Raw genomic sequence first — 19437 nt, forward strand, 5'->3', positions numbered from 1 at the left:
CTATATTATTATTTAATGACGTTCCTATAGTTTTTCATGATCTCCTTCGTCTGCTGTCCTAATGTCCCATTATGCAAAATATCAATCTATTTTTCTTAATTTCCAAAGTGTAATTTGACAGCATTTGGTGGTAATTTACACTAATGAAATGTCCAAGACTTTTATTATATGTAGTAAAACTGCTAATGTTCATTCTTCTCATTTTTCACCACGATTTCTTTATTTTTGCCTGTAATTTATTTTTTTTTAACTGTATCATTGAAGATGTTATAAAAATGCAACGGTATGGCAAAATTATTATCAGTATGCCGTAGGGCTGCAACTAATGATTATTTTCATGATTAATGGTATTATATTACTATGGATTAATAGTAATTGTTTGGTCTATAAAACATCAGAAAATAGTGAAAAATGACCATCACAATTTCCTAAAGCCCCACAAGACGTCTTCAGATTTCTCGTCCAAAACCCAAAGATATTGAACTCTTTTTATCACATCAGAAAAATGATTTAAACAATTAATCAAAACAAAATTGTTGCAGCTTAATTTTCTGTCGATCGACTAATTAATTTGTCATACAATAAACTATATATCTGATATCATTCCTCTGTGTCCATTCCTATAGACCATAAAGACAAGTCTGGTGGCAGCAACATGGAGATCTTGTACATCCTGGTTCCCAGTGTGGCGATCCCATTGGCCATTGCTCTGCTCTTCTTGTTCATTTGCGTGTGCCGCAACAACCAGAAGTCCTCCAGACCTCCTGCCCCTCGCCAGCCCAAACCAGTCCGAGGACAAAACGTTGAGATGTCCATGCTCACAACTGCATACAAGCCAAAGGTAGAGCAGCACATGACACTGCGTGCGGGGAAAGTAAATTATGGAGGCTCTGCTCTGCCTTACTGAGACTTAGACACTAGGGTGGTCCATTATTTTCTGTTTTTGATGTGTTCTCATTTCTCCGTCCATGTTTACACAACACAGGAGAGAAATAGGACTAAAATGAAATGTACAGACTTCCATATCCCATAAAAGATTTTATAAAAATAGCATGAGGATATATGATAGAATGATACAGAAAAAAATGGCATATGCAATTTCAGTCAATCATATAACATTACAAATATATTATGGCACTTCCAGTTACATAAATTTATGATGACTTTAATAACAAGCTCCAGGCTCTCTCAGTGCAAACTACTCTGTGTAGTGGAGTGTACTGTACCTTAGGTCGTGGTTCATGTTTACACTGACTTATAAGAAACAAACCAAGAGGAGTAAACAGGTAACTCATTGATTGGACAGTTTTGATGATGTCATCCTGCATCAACAGCGCTACATGGATCCATGTGGGGAAATCAAATTCTGACAGTGTGTCATGCAATACTGAACTGCTTCTTATGTGTACATTTATGTTCTCTGGGGTCACAAAGAGCTCACAGAGAAATAATTGATTATGACGGTTATTAGTTGAGACTGTTATTGGACCTCGTGCTGTATGACATGTATAATGAGAAACAGGTATAAACAGGATAAAAAAGAGGCATCTTATACATTCATATTTCGAAGGGCTTTGGTTGTTTGGTTTATACCAGAGTTTGATTGACAGCTTTCACGCCAGCCTGAACGAACCAAACTAACTGGGCAAATGCACCACAGTTTGTTTGAACTGAACAAAGTTAGGTGTGTATCACAGTATAAATTTTTGCACAGCACATAGTATAGTAGTCCTCTATTATCCACCTCTCTGTCCCTTTTTTCTGCCACTTTCCTTCTTTCAGCTGCATTCTTGCTGAACATATCAGAAGTATAAACTTGAGTCTTCCTACCATCATCTCACGCCAGCATTCCCTTTTTATAGAACAGCACCAGTACTGCTAAAAACACACGTATATACACTCACACAGCATTTTCGTGAATCTAGATCAGTACTTCGTTGCTGTGTTTGTCTTTTTAAGTCATAAGAGCAGACTGAGGAAGTAGTCAAAATACTGGCACAGCCCTCTGTGTGTCAACTGGGATACGTTGCAGCATGCTGGGGTTACTGGCTTGAGAGAGAGTGTGTGTGTGTGTGTGGGGAAATGACCTGTCTCAGGCAAAGCTTCAGATCTCTATCATCAGAGCTCAGCAGGTCCAGGAATGTTCAACTGCAGCTCTTTTCCTCTGTTTATTTCTCTCCCACTGTCTCTTTTTCCACATCTCTCCCTCACACTCCTGCTCTCACTTAATCCATCTCTCTTTGTTGCTCTTCTTCTGTCTCTCCCTCCATCCGTTTACCCTCTGAACCTTTTTTTCATCCCTCACTCTCTCCTTCCTCTTTCACAGAACCTCTTTGTAATGTAGATCATCAAGCCCCTGCTCTGCCAGCCAACTCATAGCTCACATTAGGATCTGTATCATATTTCTTTCAAGGTTGCACACTCATATCATGTCTGTTTATCTTTTTCCACATAATTTTGGTGGTGGTGGTGGGAGGGGGGATAGACAGTGTGTCTGCTTGTGCAAACCAGAGCTGATGCTCAAGGTAATGTGTATAATATTACCATCAACAGCTGGAGAAAGAACCGCCAAATGTCACAGAAGCGTCAGAAGCCATTAATATCTTGTTTTTTGCAATGGAACAAATATCTCACTTACCTAAAAAGGGAGTCTGTCCTTGCTGTGTTTAGATGACTACCTTGTATCTGCAGAGAGTCGAGCTTACAGAAGATCGAAGAAAGTTTTTCAGTGACAACCATGCAGTTATGGTATCATACAGTGAATTTTAAATGGTCTTTGTGGACAACAAGGGCCTGAAATATGGTTCACACATATAAGACCGTATAACCATCCATTTAAAGCGCTTTTAAAGTTTTCTCTTTCCAGTACATGTATCTAATCTGGTAGCTAAATACTGTAACTTACAAGACAATTTTGGTAAATGGGGATTTGCATGTGATTTGTACCTTGTTAAACCTCAAATTATACAGTAATTTATGTTATTATTGCCAAGTCTCTCTTACCGACCCCTCTTATCTACAACTTTGTCTTGGGTTAGACTGTTACCCAGCAGGCTTTGCTGCAGGGTCACCCAGGGGCCATTGTCTGTGACAATCCATTTAGACACACATAAACATACACACACACAAACCTGCTGTGGTGTGAGGAGGATCTGAGGCTTTGGGTGTGGAAAGAAATGAAGGAGTGAAACAAACCCATAACTAAAAGCATGTGTGTCTCTCATAACATCAGCAGGCCCTTACACTCACTTCATACACACACAGACACACACACACACCACCCCCCTCAGAGATCATACAGGCCTGTGTGTCTCTCTCCTGCTCACCCAGGAATTTCATTATTCATCTCAGAGTTCCTGGAATCTGAAAATCTCTGCCAACCTCTCCTCACCTTTTATCTTCAAGTACAGCTACACACACACACACACACACACACACACCTACTGTAGCTCTCTCTTTCTCTCTCACTCACACACACACACACACACACACACACACACAGACACACACAAACCCAGAGAGTTTGTCACAAATCCCTTGATAGTGTATCTTCTACTTTTGCAATTAGTAAATAAAAATTAGTAAGTGACTTTAACACACTATTACTTGAACCTGGACCCAGTCATTATAAGAGACATAACACAGAAATCAGCTGTCTGCAAGTCAGTAAGTCAGCTGTCTGGGTTTGAATGAATTTGTTGAATTTGTTTATAGGGCGCATAAGTTGCTCTTTAATTCAGAATTAGATTTGATCAAGTCCAACTAAATTATAAAATTTTTGTGACCCTGGTATAACCCCACAGTTTGAGTCAGTCCTGTTGGATTTAGCTGTACAAACAAACCCTTTAGTCTGTCCTCCTCAGTAAGAATAAAAGACTAAAAAGGTTATGTCCCTCCTTACAAAGAAAGCTACGTCTTTTTCTGTTATTTCTGCAGCTGATTCTACAGATTTACTGGCAAGAGAATTTCTTAGTCTTCCTAAAAGCTGCTAACCTGTCAGTTAAATGACGTGTTAAAGCTGTGAACATGTTGCCAGATTTCACATTTTTCCCACATCGCTTTCCAAAGGCTTAAAGGGAGTCATTAGGAGCTGATGTAATGGATTGAGTCTGATTATGACAATTATCAACTCTATGGGCTATACTTTTTTTTTACAACTCAAACACATATTTGGTGTTGTATTAGGCAGGTCGCCTGCAGTGAATTAGAAGCACCAATGTAAACTTCATGTCAACATTTCACTTTTCCATACAAGTATAATGGTGAGGAAAGAGTACTGGCCCAACAAAGGAAATAATGATCACATTTTTCTGTCACATCTCTCTAACCACTGATCTCACTTCTTCCTTTTTCTTTCTTCTTCTCTCTGCAGAGCAAGGCCAAAGAGCTTCCCCTGTCGGCTGTGCGTTTCATGGAGGAGCTTGGAGAGTGCACTCTAGGGAAGATCTACAAGGGTCACCTGTACCTGCCGGGCATGGACCAGGCACAGCTCGTGGCCATAAAGACTCTGAAGGACATCTCCAATGCCCAGCAGTGGGGCGACTTCCAGCAGGTACAGAATGGATCTCTGCCTCCAAAGCTTTAAGTTTACTTCCTCCAATTTCACATTAGTTAAAGAAATACTTGAAAATGTGTAAACCTATAATATTGGTGAGGACACCGATTCAAAAAATCAACCATGTGTAACCTGTATAGCAGGTCTAAGGCTAAATAATAAGTCATTTAAAAGACATGCTTCTAACTGGCAATTGTGTGTGCATTGCTAAAATGAAATGTGGTACTAAAATAATCTACTGTTTTAAACTAAAAGAAACTACTTTCCCAGTGGAAAGATCTCTCTTCTCACAGGACTTGAAGCATGACTTGTTATATTTGCACAGAAGGTGGGCGATGGCAGACTGTACACGGCTAAAAATCACTGAAACAGCAGATGAATTCACTTGAAATAGTTCCAAAAATAAACTATAACTGCTGGCGGATTTTCCAGATAAATTTAGATGTTTAGGAGGATTCAAACAGATGACTTGTAAAAGCATAATCCTCCCTTTCTATGTACAGAAAATGAGACAGACCTGAACTGCCAGCCTTTAAAGTGCTCAAAAATCTGTCTTTTGAGTTTGAAACACACACGCCGAACTTCTTATGGCCAAAGTAGATTTAAGCTTGAGTATCACTATAAGGTTCAGGCTCCAATGAGCATATAAAAAGTCTTTCCCCAAAAATGTTTGTTTAAATGAAGCTGCTTTGTTTCTTTTTGCTTGAAGTTCACTGATACATTTTGGTTTCCATCAAAGGAGGCCGCAGTGCTGACGGAGCTGCAGCACCCGAACGTGGTGTGCCTGTTGGGTGTGGTGACCCAGGAGCAGCCTGTCTGTATGCTGTTTGACTTTTTGCCCCAAGGCGACCTCCACGAGTTCCTCATCATGCGTTCACCACACTCTGATGTTGGCTGCAGCAGTGACGAGGACGGCACTGTGAAATCTAGCCTGGATCATGGAGACTTCCTGCACATGGCCATACAGGTGGAATACGAAAGCAGTTAGTCTGTAATCTCCATAATTATTTTTATTCATGAAAGTAGAGATTCATGGATTGCTGCTTTCTCAAGTTGATTAAGCTCAAAATAGAGTTGTGTCATCTCTTTTTGCTATCCTGCACCAGACATAGTTCACAGCTACTTACTCCTCAAATTATTTTTTTCTCTCAAACGTAGGTGACTGCAGGGATGGAGTACTTGGCCAGCCACTTTTACATCCATAAAGACCTTGCAGCTCGGAACATTCTAGTGGGCGAACAGCTCCACGTCAAGATCTCCGACCTGGGTCTCTCCAGAGAGATCTACTCCTCAGACTACTACTGCCTCCAGCCCAAAACTCTTCTGCCCATCCGCTGGATGCCCCCCGAGGCCATCGCTTACGGAAAGTTCACCACAGACTCAGACATCTGGTCGTTCGGAGTTGTGCTGTGGGAGGTCTTCAGCTACGGTCTGCAGCCCTATTACGGCTTCTCCAACCAGGAAGTGATGGAGATGGTGAGAAAGAGGCAGCTGCTGCCCTGCCCCGAGGACTGTCCGCCAAGGTATGTTCAGGTTAATGTTGCCAACGTTGCTTGCAGCATAAGCTGCGAAGTAAATTATGAGAAGGTGATATAAAACATACGTGGTGTAACTTATTTGTATTCTCACCTTGTTACAAAGCCCACAAACTTCATTGTATCTTCATCTTCTTCTGAAGTTTAGACACCTAACGTAGCAGATGTCGGGCTTGTAAGGCAACACATTTTCACCTTTAGTTTCTTCTTAAAGGCCCTCACCTTGTTGTGCTAATTATTACTGAAAAACAACATTGATTTAATACCCAAACAGACAGAGTCTGACAGAATCAAGCCGGAGATGTTGTAGTTGAATGGTTTGTGTCTTAACTACTAGTCCACCAGATGCTCCACATGTTAGATCCTTGTACAGAGATGTCTTATTTTCTACTGTTTTAACAGTTAAGCACATCCTTGTTCTTACTACAAACAGTATTTACAAAAACAATGTGATGGGAAAAAAGCCTGTATTGAGAGTTTTAGGTATTAAAATGACTTTATTAAATTAAAACTGGCATTAAAAGGAATTCTTACAGTTGCCTGATAACTAACTAACTCTGTTGTTTCAGGTTTTATGGGTTGATGACTGAATGCTGGCAGGAGGGACCAGCGCGTCGACCGCGCTTCAAGGATATCCACGCCCGCCTGCGAGCCTGGGAGGGGATGTCATCCCATGCCAGCTCCAGCACGCCCTCTGGTGGCGGAGGTAACGCCACCACCCAGACCACCTCGCTCAGCGCCAGCCCTGTCAGCAACCTCAGCAACCCCCGCTACGCTGCTGCTGCCGCGGCTGCAGGGTACCTCTACCCAGCCCAGGCTATTCCCTCAGCAGGCAATATGGCTCAGATTACAGCCTGGACACCCATGGCTGTGACCCAAACCCACCAGCGCTTTATCCCCGTCAATGGATACCCCATCCCGCCAGGATACGCAGCTTTTCCAGCCCACTTCCCTCCCCCAGTCCCTCCGACCAGGGTCATCCAGCACCACCTGCCCCCACCCAAAAGCCGCTCCCCCAGCAGCGCCAGCGGCTCCACCAGCACGGGTCACGTCAGCGGAGTGCCCTCCACCACGGGCTCCAACCATGACGCCAACACACCTCTGCTTTCCCACTGCATCATGCCGGGGAGCGGTGGAGGGCCGGCTCAGGTGTACGGACAAATTTGCCAGAAGGGGGTGGGACAACTGGACCACGCATCACAAACATCAGCACTGCTCGCTGCTGATTCTGACGTACTGATGTACAACGACTCGGTCATCACCGCAGACCTGTAGATAGATAGAGGGATTCTCACAATCTCTCTGCTCGGGACCCAAATTCGAGAAATTTAGCCTCTCACCCAGGGACCCAGTCTAACAGTTCTACTCTGGTCACAAGGAGACCCAACAGAAACCGGTCTGTACGCACATTTGGGTGTGCAAGAAACACTGCCACAGCTCCACAAGTATATACACAGCTGTCTTGACTTTAATAATGCCTTATTGTTTAAAGCAAGTGTACTTACTACCATGGTTTGAAAATGTTGTGTTATTATTTTAACCTCTGTGTAAATACGGTACATAAGTCCTGAATGAATGAGTGAAATACAAAGATATATATTCAAAAGAACTTTTTATTAAGGAAAAGATTTTAAAGGTGAAAAAGTAGTAAGTCCATCCTGTGTCCTAAGAAATGGTTTGTAATTAGAGTCTGACAAAAAGTTCCTGTGTCAACAGCCCAGTCAATGGACTGTTTGATGCAGGATGTGAAGGAAACACTGACATTCATACCATGACCTGTAGGTGCCTTTCAGCAGTGGTGAGACTTGCTTGTTCCTGGACATATTATTAAAACACAAAAATGTGCTGTACATTTGCTTGTACACTGAAAGAAACTGCATTTAGCAAGTGATAACCAAGCGAACAAAAATGAGAACAGCAGACTGAACAAACGAGAGCTTTTACCAGCACCAGCACCGACCTGCTCAAATACACCAGTATACAAGGAGTACAGGTGCCGGCCTTTTGGGTTCATGTATTGCAGCCCGGCTATTTGACAGCTCCCAGTTGAAGCAGATGGAATTCAAACTAAAACCGTTTTTTTAACAGGTGATAAGTTGTCTAACATACTCGCCCAGGCACTGACATCTGTCAGAGTGCATCATCATTTCATCATTTTCACACAAAATTCCTTCGGGCATGACACCTGAATGTTTTTTGTGCAACCTCAACGTGACTGTCTGACACTTTTGCAACATGGACACGGGCCTTTTTGCCTTTTTTAAATCTCAGTATACAGCTTTCCAGGCTGAGGAACAAGGAAGCTGGGAGTACCTCTGTTTGGAGAATAAACTCTTCATCAGCCTTTCATTCTCCCTGCCTTCCTCTCTCTCTCTCTCTCTCTCTCTCTCTCTCACACCTTCACATAATTTCCCCCTCCTCCTTTCCTCTTCTCATACCGTCTTTGACCATCCCAGCGGATATGGCATCTAACTTCAAAAGCTGGCCGCAGAGGACCCCCTACAGATCTACAAAATGAAATCACACAGCGCTCATATCCTCAACAGCCTCCACAGCTAAGTTGGACCGGTCTCAGGGCAAACACTTCATTCTCCACACAAGGGCTGCGGTCAATTTACTGTCAGTGATGTATGCTAAAATTTCACCCTCCCAAAAGAACATTTTTATTGTAAATTGGATATGGTGTTTTAATTTTTATGGGAGAGTTTTTCACTATTTGAATTTTGAAGGAACTTTTAATTTTATTCATAAGGCTCGTCTTCATGTCTTTGCCCTTTCCTTTCCTGTTTTTCGGCATGTGTATTGTGCAAAAAATACCATTCAAGACATGAAAGTGCTCAAAGTCGGGAAGATTAAAACACATAAGGCTCATAGTTGATAATGCTACAATCAAAAACCTTGCCTCTGTTGATATTTTGTAAGGTCTCACCCATGTACATGAACAAAAACTCCTATGAATAGTATGTTTGTTGTATGTATGTATAGTATGAGTGCTTAAATTTATGCCTAAATAGAAGAATGTTTGAACTAAATAAGGATCAATTTCATGAGCTCGGGACAGATTGTATCACTGCGTGCAAAGAGATTTATGAATGTTATTTTCATTTGGTTCTGTATCAGTAAATGATCAGTATCGTGGTATCAGTGGTAGGCATGGTAAACACCTGGCGCCAGCTGTACTGACATGTACCTGATCCCAACAAGGGCAGGTTTTAAAAGAAATAGAAAGAAGAAAATTAATCTGCCTATTTTGTCTGAGTTTCCTTGTGAATTTCTAAAATTACAGCTGTATTTATATTTCAACGTGTCCAATGTCCAGTAGCAGGTAATCATATACGGTTCTGGATGCATTTACTCAAATATCCTTTTGTGATATGAAGAGGTTTGTGTGTTTTTTAAATGATTAATTCTCAGTCCTGTAATCACACAAATGACGCTTCAGTAATTATTTGATGATGGTTGATTAGAAGCTAAATATGAAGCTTTTGTTATTTTTAAAGAGTCATAGAACCAGCTGCAGTAACAGAACAGTTTGTGATCTTAGTTGTACCTGTGTAGTAGACAATCATTGGTTTTGAATGGTCGTAAAACTGTCCCAGACTGTACATATGTGTTGCACTCTGCTGTTGTTTACAGACTATCATTCTATCAATTAGCTGTATTGGCTAACCAGTATGACACAAGGGTACGCTGACAGCATTTCGCTGTGGATGTGCAGAGCATAAAGTACAGTGAAAATGGCTTGTAGCCTTTTTTTTTAAATGGTTAAGTTTTAAGTTGACATTTGTGGAATGTAGATTGACTTAGGTATTTAGTTCATCTACCCTTAAACCCTTGCCCCTTCAAATCATGGCTACTATCTGATGTCACTACAAGAAAACTTGCAGCTGCTCCAGTTTACTGTAGACTAGAATCTAAATAAATCAGATTTACATTAGACTGAGCTTTAGTTTACCCTGAGATAATTTATTCAAAGAAGATGATTGTCTGCCATTAGCAAGATGAAGGGAGAAGCTCTTGTTTCCAACTTGGGAAGAGATTTGTTCCTCATGTCAAATCTAGTCCAGGATTATTTGAATCATTTTATGTTAACTTTTCCATTGAGTTTTTATTTCATTGCTGTCTTTTGTCTCTGTACCTTATCTTTTTGTTTCTCTGAAGCAGATCGAGCTACCTTGGCATCTGAGTTTGTAAACGTGACCTCCAGCATGTAAAGGATTTATGTGTACTAATATAGCAGTGCAAAAACCACTTGTACACAAGACTGTGAATCTTAATCAAGTCTAGGTGTTTTTGTATTTGGAGAAAATGTCATTACTGTGCCTTTTGTTTTATTCGAGATCCATTAAAAAAACAAACAAAATACAAGTAAATTTATATTTGAGTAACAGTGTACCCATTACAGAAGTTTACATGCTTATCCTTTTGACCAAGAGAGGCCTTGTCCTTGTATTTTGTCTGAACATTTTTGCACAGATGTTTTGTATTGCAAAATCATTTATTAAATGATGTTGTTTGGTTAACTTTGGAGTCAATATGATGATTCATTTGTAGGCAGAAATTGTGAGGTGTTGTTTGTTGTGTTTTTTATAATGAGGAATTCCCAGCATTGGCTTGATGATGATTCAGAATTGTAATGGCAGTGTGAATCCACTGGGTGTCACCAAATCACCATTTCTGTGGATTTTCTTGAATTTGTGTGCCTTGTAATCGTGACCATTGTTGACCAGGTGGTGGTGCCCTTTAGCTGGTTGACTAGTGTAGGTATGAGCATCCTAACAGCTGGAAATAATATTAGTCCAGCTAGAATTTGGCGAAAGATGGAAAAATGACTCTAGTATAGTGTTCCTCTGTGTTTACTTGTGTGTATCACTGTGTGCTTGTGTGTGTTTTCTTTCATTTCCTGCTCAAACTTTTTCACGCACATTGAATGAGCCAAAACAGCTTAAAATTAACTAGAATGGCTGTGAGTTTATATATACATGCCACAAAAAAAAAGATATAATTGCTGTATATATTTGGAGATGATTTGATGTGCACGCGACCCTCTGGTAATTAAGTTGTGTGTGTGTGAGAAAAACCTTGCCAGTGTGTAGACACATTTATGTGTATGTACACATAAAAGCAAAACTGTAGTGTAAATGACTACACACACCACTTTAAACATACTTTTGTTATATATACAAATAAAGTAATTTGGTTTTGCTTTACCTAAATTACAAAAAAACATTCTCTAACTATTATTAATGGTATCTAGCCTTGCAGATAGTTTGGTTTAATATTCCCAGGTTTTGAGATTAACTACTTTCTACTAAGAAATAGTTCAGAGCACTTGTTTCTTCTTGACACCTTAAAATTAAGCTGTGTATTCTTGTGACCTCTCATCAGTTTGCATATGTTTACAAGCTGTGACCAGTTCAAGCAAAGAGTGATTTTTACTCTGCTCCAAGAGAACAGGGACACTGTTTCTTGAAGGATATGTTACTGGTGATTTTATAAATATCATTTTTCTAAAGAAAAGAAATTCCTTTCACTTCTATTGTACTTGGGTGGAAGCAGATATCTCAAGAGACATATATCACACAACTTGGGCACATAAAACCAAAACTATCTGCATTAATAGATTTCACAGGAAAGAAGAAACTGTTTTTCTGTACTGTGGGTGAAGATATCCTAAGAAAAATATAAAGCTCCCTCTCGGTGGAAGACTCTGAGCCCTTCATTCCCTCTCGTGCTCTTCTGAAGTGTGTGTGTGTGTGTGTGTGTGTGTGTGTGTGTGTGTGTGTTGGCAGGTGAAGAGAAAAAGAGCTATTACTAGTGAAACTCAATTGACTCCTGAAAACATTTTCTGCTGCCATTCTGGAACAGTTTGTTTTATGAAAATGTTCTGCGAGCTGCAGTAGCAGAGTAGTAAACTCCCATGACTTCTTCATCAGAGGCGCAACAGAGCTCTGAAACTATTGGATATAATTTCTCCCAAGGCAACAACAAAAATCATTTGCTATGCTTGCAAGTGCAGCCAGAGAGTGCGAGAGAAAAAAGGAGGCATCTGAAGTTGATAGATAGATAGATTCTGGTAGAGCAAGAAACACACATCTGTTTTCTGAGAGATGTCAGGGTCATGTAAGAGACTCATTCACATCCTGGAAGGCAATTTGGACTTTCACATCCAGCACTGAGACTCTGAGTCTGCTGCTGCTTCTTTGTCTTTGCTGAGCAGTTTCTTATTTGTGGGTTTGGAAATTTGCAGGTCAGATGACTGCTAGGCATCTGGGTTCAAACTGATCTAAAATTGTTTTTAGATCAGTTTGAATGTTTTTAGAGATCTAACTTACATGCAACTGTTTAACAGCTTTTTAATAACTAATAACATGCAATTATATATAACCTAGACATCCATGTCAAGAAAACCTTGGCTATTCAACCAAAATCAGCCAAATTTTGCTCATACCTGTGATACAATAATCTAAACTCAATGTTCACTTGTTTTTTCTGAAGCTTTTAGCCGTATCTCATGGCCGCCTTCATCCATTCGCTGAAGCTCAGGAAAAAGCTTGTGAGTAATATTTTATCACAGACATGTGATCCCACGACCTCAAATGTTGCCCAGTTTTAACCTAAATGTATAGACATCATCTCAGTACCAGGCAGGAGTTGTTTCTGGCCAACTGATGAATGTAAGTCCAATAGTTACTCTTTTTTTAGCTCTGTTTTTGGTCTCTATGAACTCCTGGGGGAAATATCTCTCTCTTAAGCTGCTAAATGCTCCACTAGCTTCACTAGCTAGTTGCTAACTGTGTTTGCTGTTTGGTGCTGAGCAGGTAGTATGCAGTGTGTTTTTGGAGCTTTTTTGCTGAAAACAACACTATGAAAACGGCGAGAGTGAACCAAACCAAAACAGTAAAGTTGCTGCCGGACAGCTAAACAATGAGCTGAAACCTTTTATAAAGGTCTGTAAAGCCGAGAGGAGCTGCAGATTCAGGTGATATTCTCTGCAGGTTAATCACTGCCAGCGACCCCTTTCACATTGTCACACTGTTTTCACATCTTTGATACATTATTATAAAAAAAATATTATAGCGACTTTAAGTAAAGTACATAAATATTATCAGCAAATTTTTTATCATTCAGTTGCATTATTAGTGATGCAGCATTTTATTGTTGTAGCTGGTTGAGGTGGCGCTAGTTTTAACTACTTCATATACAGTTATGTAGTTTAAACCAGGGGTTCCCAACCTAGGGATTGTACCCCTATAAAGGGTCACAACATGAATCTGAGAGGTCATGAGATGATTAATAGGGTAGGAAAGAAGAACAAACAAAGTTGTATTCATATTTCTTATTTTTCTCTTTACATCTTGGGCCTCAAACTGTAATTTAAACCATCTGATAAGTGTAGAGAGGAAACCACTGTTGGAACTGCTAAGAACTAATACACACTGCTTGTTTATAAGGGGTCACAAGCCAAAATAAGAACCAATGGGAACCACTGGTTTAATCTTTAATAATGCATTGTATTTTTATAGGCTTATTTTTTTTTTGTAAAATCTTAATCTGCCAAGCAATTAGTACCTGTCAGATAAATGTAATGGAGAAAAAAGCTACAACATCTCCCTCTGAAATGTAATGAAGGAGAAGTACAAAATGGAAATACTCAATTAAAGTACATGTACCTCAAAGTTGTATTTAAGTACAGTTGAGTGAATGAACTTATAGTGGTCGCCACTCCTAAATGGACATGAACAGACCATTCTGAATGATAGGTGTAGTGGGGATGGGAGTGTCCTGTCCTGTTGCTAAAAATCCCTTTGGTTCAAAGCCAGAGGGGCTACTTCCTGCGACCAGACCGTGTAACTGAGGATGACCACTCCCTCTCCTCCGAAGACAGTAGAGGCCTGAGGGCGCTCTCTGTTAAAGGAGCCTCATTAAGCCTCTTGAGTTCAGGATGTAATGAGCTGTAATGGGCTTTGAAGGACGAATAAGAGAATAAGCATGTGCATTCGGCTTTAAGGGTAGGAGAGGAACACAGATAAAGTGCATAGAATAGCCAAGAGGGATTATGCGTGACTTAAACGTACAGCATAAAGCAGAGGGGTCAACAGGGTGAAATGTATCGGCTTTACCATGAGGTCTTTATGGACACAACATGTTAACAGTGAGTCAGAGTGGTGCAATGCAGAGGAATTCTGATTATTTCCAGTTGTGGGATCTGGCTTCATCTGAGTTTTTGAGTTGAAGGAAAGTGAAATGTTATATCAATATAAGTCAATCTGATTGTGTGTGAGAGCTCAGGCATGGCTATTTCACAACATTCGTGCAATATAGATGTTGATGATACAGTTGACTGTTGAAGACAACCTGTACATGGGTGTTTATACTGTTTGAACTAGTTTTATGACCCCAGGTTTCATGAAACTATTTGAGAGGTAAGATATGTGATTGAATGTAGGAAACAATTGTCAATGAATTGATTAGTCAATCAACAGTTTGGAAATTAAGTCATTTATCAAGGGAAAATGCTAATGCTTTATTTTAAAGGCTATTTCATGTGAAGTTTTTCTGGAAACTTTCTGGAACTAACCATTGGGAAAATAGAAATTTCCCTGAAAGAAAAGCTTCATTTGAACCCAAGTAAGTATTCGTATACTTAAAGACTCTGTAGGTCACGGCAGTAATTACTTAAATTGGTTGTACTGGAAGTGTACCAGTTGAACACTGTTTCTAGTTTCCATATAATAAGTGCCATGCTACATAGTTCTTTACTGGAAACTTGTTGACAATTATTAGCAAATTATTCGGAAATTACAGACCTGTAAAATAAAAAAGCGTTAGCAAAAATGCCAAACATTTGCTGGTTTTGGAGGTTTTCAGCCACTTGTTCTATTATATTTTATAAATATGCTTCACATACTTGACATTTGACATACAGCAAATGACAAAATATTGAGGACCATCTTCCATTTTCTGTTTCTCAACTGTCACTTAAAGTGTGAAACTACTTTAGTAACTCTTCCTCTATCCTCCTTTGTAATCAATGTAGATTTAATAAACTGAAATCATAGAGACAAGATTACCTCTCACCTCATTAGTGCACTTCATGAAGCCTGTGAGTATTCAGTATTAGTGGTGGAAGAATTATTCAAATCCTTATGTAAAAATGCCATCTCTTACTCCTTTACAAGTAAAAGTCCTTCATATATAATTTTACTGAAAAAGTACAGACGTATTGTGAGCAAAATATACTTAAGGTACTTTTATTGCAGAATGGCCTATTTGAACAATATATTATATTATATATGACATTATTAGATTGTTAATACTCAAGCATCAGTGCACACACAGTATTTCCTATTGTAGCTGGTCAAGGTGGAGCTAATTCTCACTACTTTATATACAGATTATGTTGATATAATTGTTTTCATCATGTGTTTTTTTATGTAAACCTTCAAACTGAAAATTAACCAGAAGCTTAGCTGTCTAATAAATGTAGTGGAGTAGAAGCATTTATGAAATGGAAATACTCAAGTAAAGTACAATTACCTCAAAATTGTTTTTAAGGACAGTACTTCAGTAAATGTACTTGTTACCTTCTGTTGCACATCGATTCTTCTCAGGCAGAAAACTAGATGATACAGCACTCCTGGTGGTGACAACTGAAGGCTTCCACTTTGACGACGATATGATGACTGAGAGGAAGGGATACAGATGTATGGTGAGGGAGAGGCAGAGAGAAGGATACAGTTTCACCGTCCTCTCACTCTGTCATGGCCGCACTGGAAACCTCTAACAAGCCCCTGATTGTTGGGGAACATGAGCTGTTTTTGTTGAGGGGTTGACAAGCGCTTGACCTCTGCTCTCCGTGCTGCCACACACTAACCTTGGAGAGGGGAAGTGAAGTGAAGCTTTTGAACACTGTCAAGTGAACTGCCTTGTTTAATTTCCCCAGGGGCCTTGACAGAGTTGGGATCATCTGCCTGGTTCATACAAACTGTTTTCTCCAGATAAACATATTTAAATTTTCGGTTCCCTTGTGACCATAAATTGTTAAAACAGCTTGTAAAAAGGAAACTGAAAAGTACTTTTCACATCTGCCCAGGATGGTTTGAGAAACATTTTTAATCTCACTGTGACACCCATTTTTGTATTCAACCCATGCTTTAAAGAATAGAAACTATAATATAAATTATAATATAAATAGTTATCACAAAGATGTTGAAGTCTCAATGGCATTAACACCAAAACAGGTCACAAATTTGGATCTGTTTTCATGTTAAGGTATTTCATTTTATTTTAACAACTCTACAGCCATGCTAGCAGCTCTGTGAGGCTTTGCTCAGGCACAGTGGTGCTTTGAGCTAAATGCTAACATCAGCGTGTTAACATGCTCATAACAGCAATGCTAACATGCTAATGTTTAGCTGCCATAATGTTTACTATGTTCACCATCTTGGTTTAGTGTGTTAGCATGCTAACATTTGCAAATTAGCAGTAAACACAATGTGCAGTTGAGGCCGATGGGAATGTCTTTAGTTTTGTAGGTATTTGGTCATAAAAAAAAGCATTGGAGAAATTAAACTTTTGACCTGATGATGGCGCTAGAGGAAATGTCACCATCCTCTGGGGACCATGAATGTATGTATAAAATTAAATGGCAATCCATTTAATAGTTGTTGAGATATTTCAGTCTGGACCAACGTGGTGGAAAGAGAGACCGACGTGGCCATAGAGCCATGCTGCAAGCATGTCTAAAAACCCATCACACAAGGCTGCATACATAATATTCAATCCCTGACTTCCTGTAAGTAACACTATCTGCTTAAGTGCTGAAGCACAGCCTTGTGCTAGCTGTGTCTTTGACAGCTGAAACTCATTGTTCAGGTCGAAAGCATTCAGCTGTTTTAAACATTAACAGTCCTCTTTATTATCAGACAGATACTTGAATGGCAGCAGAGTTGCAAAGAAAGGAGGAGAACAAAAGAGTGAAAGATGGATCTACATTCCTTCTCTCTATTCATGCCACACAGGTCTGAAATCACATGAACCCCTCCCCAAAAATGATCAGTGTACTGTGATAACAGTTGCAACATCACCTTAACATGAAAATTAATCTTGCCAGTAGAGTGTTGGAGTGGGAACCAAATGATGAGATTATTACTGTAATCTCTTTACAACCAAATTTTGGTAAATGGAAAGTGTTTCAGTTCAAAAAACAGGAATCGAATTTCCTACTGGATGACTCAAACATGTGAAGGTTTAGAGACATTTTTTCCCCCTAAGGATTATTGCACACAGGATTGGTTCTTTTACCAGACTGTGCATTGTTCAGCTGCTATTTCACTGATGAAGCTTAAAGGAATAGTTTGACCTTTTAGCATATACACTTATTCACTTTCTTGCAGAGAGTTACATTACAAGTTATTACCACTCATGTCTGAGTGCTAAGTATAAAGCTAGAGTCAGTAGGTGGTTAACTTAGCCTAGCATAAAGACGAGAAACAGGCAGAAACAGCTAATCTAGTTGTGTCCAAAATTCATAAAAAGGTTTGTAATTTTTACGTTATAGTTTGTACCGATTAAACAGACATGATATAACACGTTCAGAGGTACTGATTTTTTTCAATTTTGGACACAGCCAGGCTAGCTATTTCCCTAGCTAGCCATTTTATCTGCTAAGCTAAGCTAACTGCCTGCTGGCTCTAGTTACATCAGCATACAGATATGAGCAGTAGGGGAAGTAATTAAGTACAGTACATTTGTTATACTTGTACTTTTTTCATTTTATGCTACTTTGTACTTCTACTCTGCTACATTTCAGTGACAGCTAATAATTACTAGTTACTTGTGTCACTTGCATTTTGCTGACTTGATTTTTGTTGGTGATGTTGTTGTGGGGCACTGTGCTATTTAATGTCCTTTAATTGTAATGTCTTTTGTCTTGTCCATTCTGGGCTACTATAGAAACATGGTGGTGCAACATTGCAACCTCGGTGGAAAGGGATCTGCTCCCTATGTAGATAGAAACGGCTTATTCTAAAAAGGTAATGAAAACACAACCATTCTTATTTTCAGGTGATTATACACTAATTAAAATGTACTATCAAGTTCAGTGCAGTAACAGTCTAAACATGAGAAATACTGGGAAATGGGCTGGAACTCAAGCCACACAAACCAAGACGAACTGATAAAGAACAAGGGAAGCACACAGACTATATACACAGGTGAGGGCAGGATAACTAGACACAGGTGACACTAATTAGGGTGAAGCAAACAATCAAAACTGGAGAGAAAAATCAAAGACAGGAAGTAAAACTACACAAAACACACGAGGCAGCACACTTACAAAATAAAGCAGGAAACAACAAAACCCAAAAGCATGACACACACTTATAAATATTAAATTCCATTTCTGCCAATAGCTCCTCTTAAATGTTACACACTGGACCTTTAAGTATATTTTGCTGATAATACTTCTGTACTTTTACTGAAGTATAATTTTGAACCTAATTTACTTTTACTTGTAATGGAGTATTTTACGTTGTTGTATTGACTATTTTACTTAAGTAAAGGATCTGAGTACTTCTTCCACCACTGGATATGAGAGTGGTACTGTATCGATCTTTTCATCTAACTCTCGGCAAGAAAGCGGATTATATTATTTTATCAACTACTGCTTGACCAGGTCTAACGTCTTGTTACCCTGTGGATATTCTAACATCCAATAAGTGTAACATGAACAGCTTTTTAGGATTTTCTATGTGTTTAAGCACTTAACGACATCCTGGTTAAGGAGGATAAAGGAGGTTAGGCTGAGAACTCCAATACTATCTTTTAAATCAAATGTAAGGATGGTCTTTTGCAGGATTTGTGGTAAAGCACAGTCAAGGTATACTGACAAGTCCCAACTAAAAATTACAGTCATTTCAAGCTAAATGTTTAGTGTTTGTACTAAAGGTTTATTCATTAATTTGTTCATTCCAGAAACATCATAATAATCACCCCACTTGCCTGTAATGGCACCAATTTGACCCTAATGTTTTGAGTAAGTGTCATTTATAAATAGTGATCAGTTTCCACCCCTAACAGCTTAAAAAACTGTAGAACTTAATGAGATTTAAATTACTTGAGAGGTCACATGGATTGTTAAATTGGGTGTGTGTTAAATGCTGCACTCCAGATTCAGTGAACAAACTTCTGTTAGGGGTTAAGAGATAGATATCTTGAGACATGGTGCATTTAGTAGTAAAGTGTGTCTGTGTGTGTGTGTTTATTTCTGCACATAGAGGTAGTGTATAAATAGTTCTAAGATTAAGGACATAGATAGCCTACAGCAAGTACCATACCTATAAA

The 19437-nt window shown here is 39.3% G+C and overlaps 1 protein-coding gene across 3 annotated transcripts in view; it reads left to right on the forward strand.

Annotated features, from left to right (window-relative positions):
• ror1 (receptor tyrosine kinase-like orphan receptor 1) overlaps positions 1 to 10613 on the forward strand; it is a 127165-nt gene extending 116552 nt beyond the window's left edge. For all 3 annotated transcript variants that reach the window (XM_044199929.1, XM_044199930.1, XM_044199931.1), the window contains 5 exons: positions 627 to 841; positions 4373 to 4552; positions 5295 to 5522; positions 5714 to 6078; positions 6660 to 10613. In XM_044199929.1, the coding sequence (XP_044055864.1) occupies positions 627 to 841; positions 4373 to 4552; positions 5295 to 5522; positions 5714 to 6078; positions 6660 to 7365 (1694 nt within the window). In that variant the 3' untranslated portion in view covers positions 7366 to 10613. The remainder of the gene's footprint in view (positions 1 to 626; positions 842 to 4372; positions 4553 to 5294; positions 5523 to 5713; positions 6079 to 6659) is intronic.
• Positions 10614 to 19437: the final 8824 nt, after the last annotated feature.

This window comes from Siniperca chuatsi, linkage group LG6 (assembly GCF_020085105.1).
Source record: "Siniperca chuatsi isolate FFG_IHB_CAS linkage group LG6, ASM2008510v1, whole genome shotgun sequence".
Classification (NCBI taxonomy): domain Eukaryota; kingdom Metazoa; phylum Chordata; class Actinopteri; order Centrarchiformes; family Sinipercidae; genus Siniperca; species Siniperca chuatsi.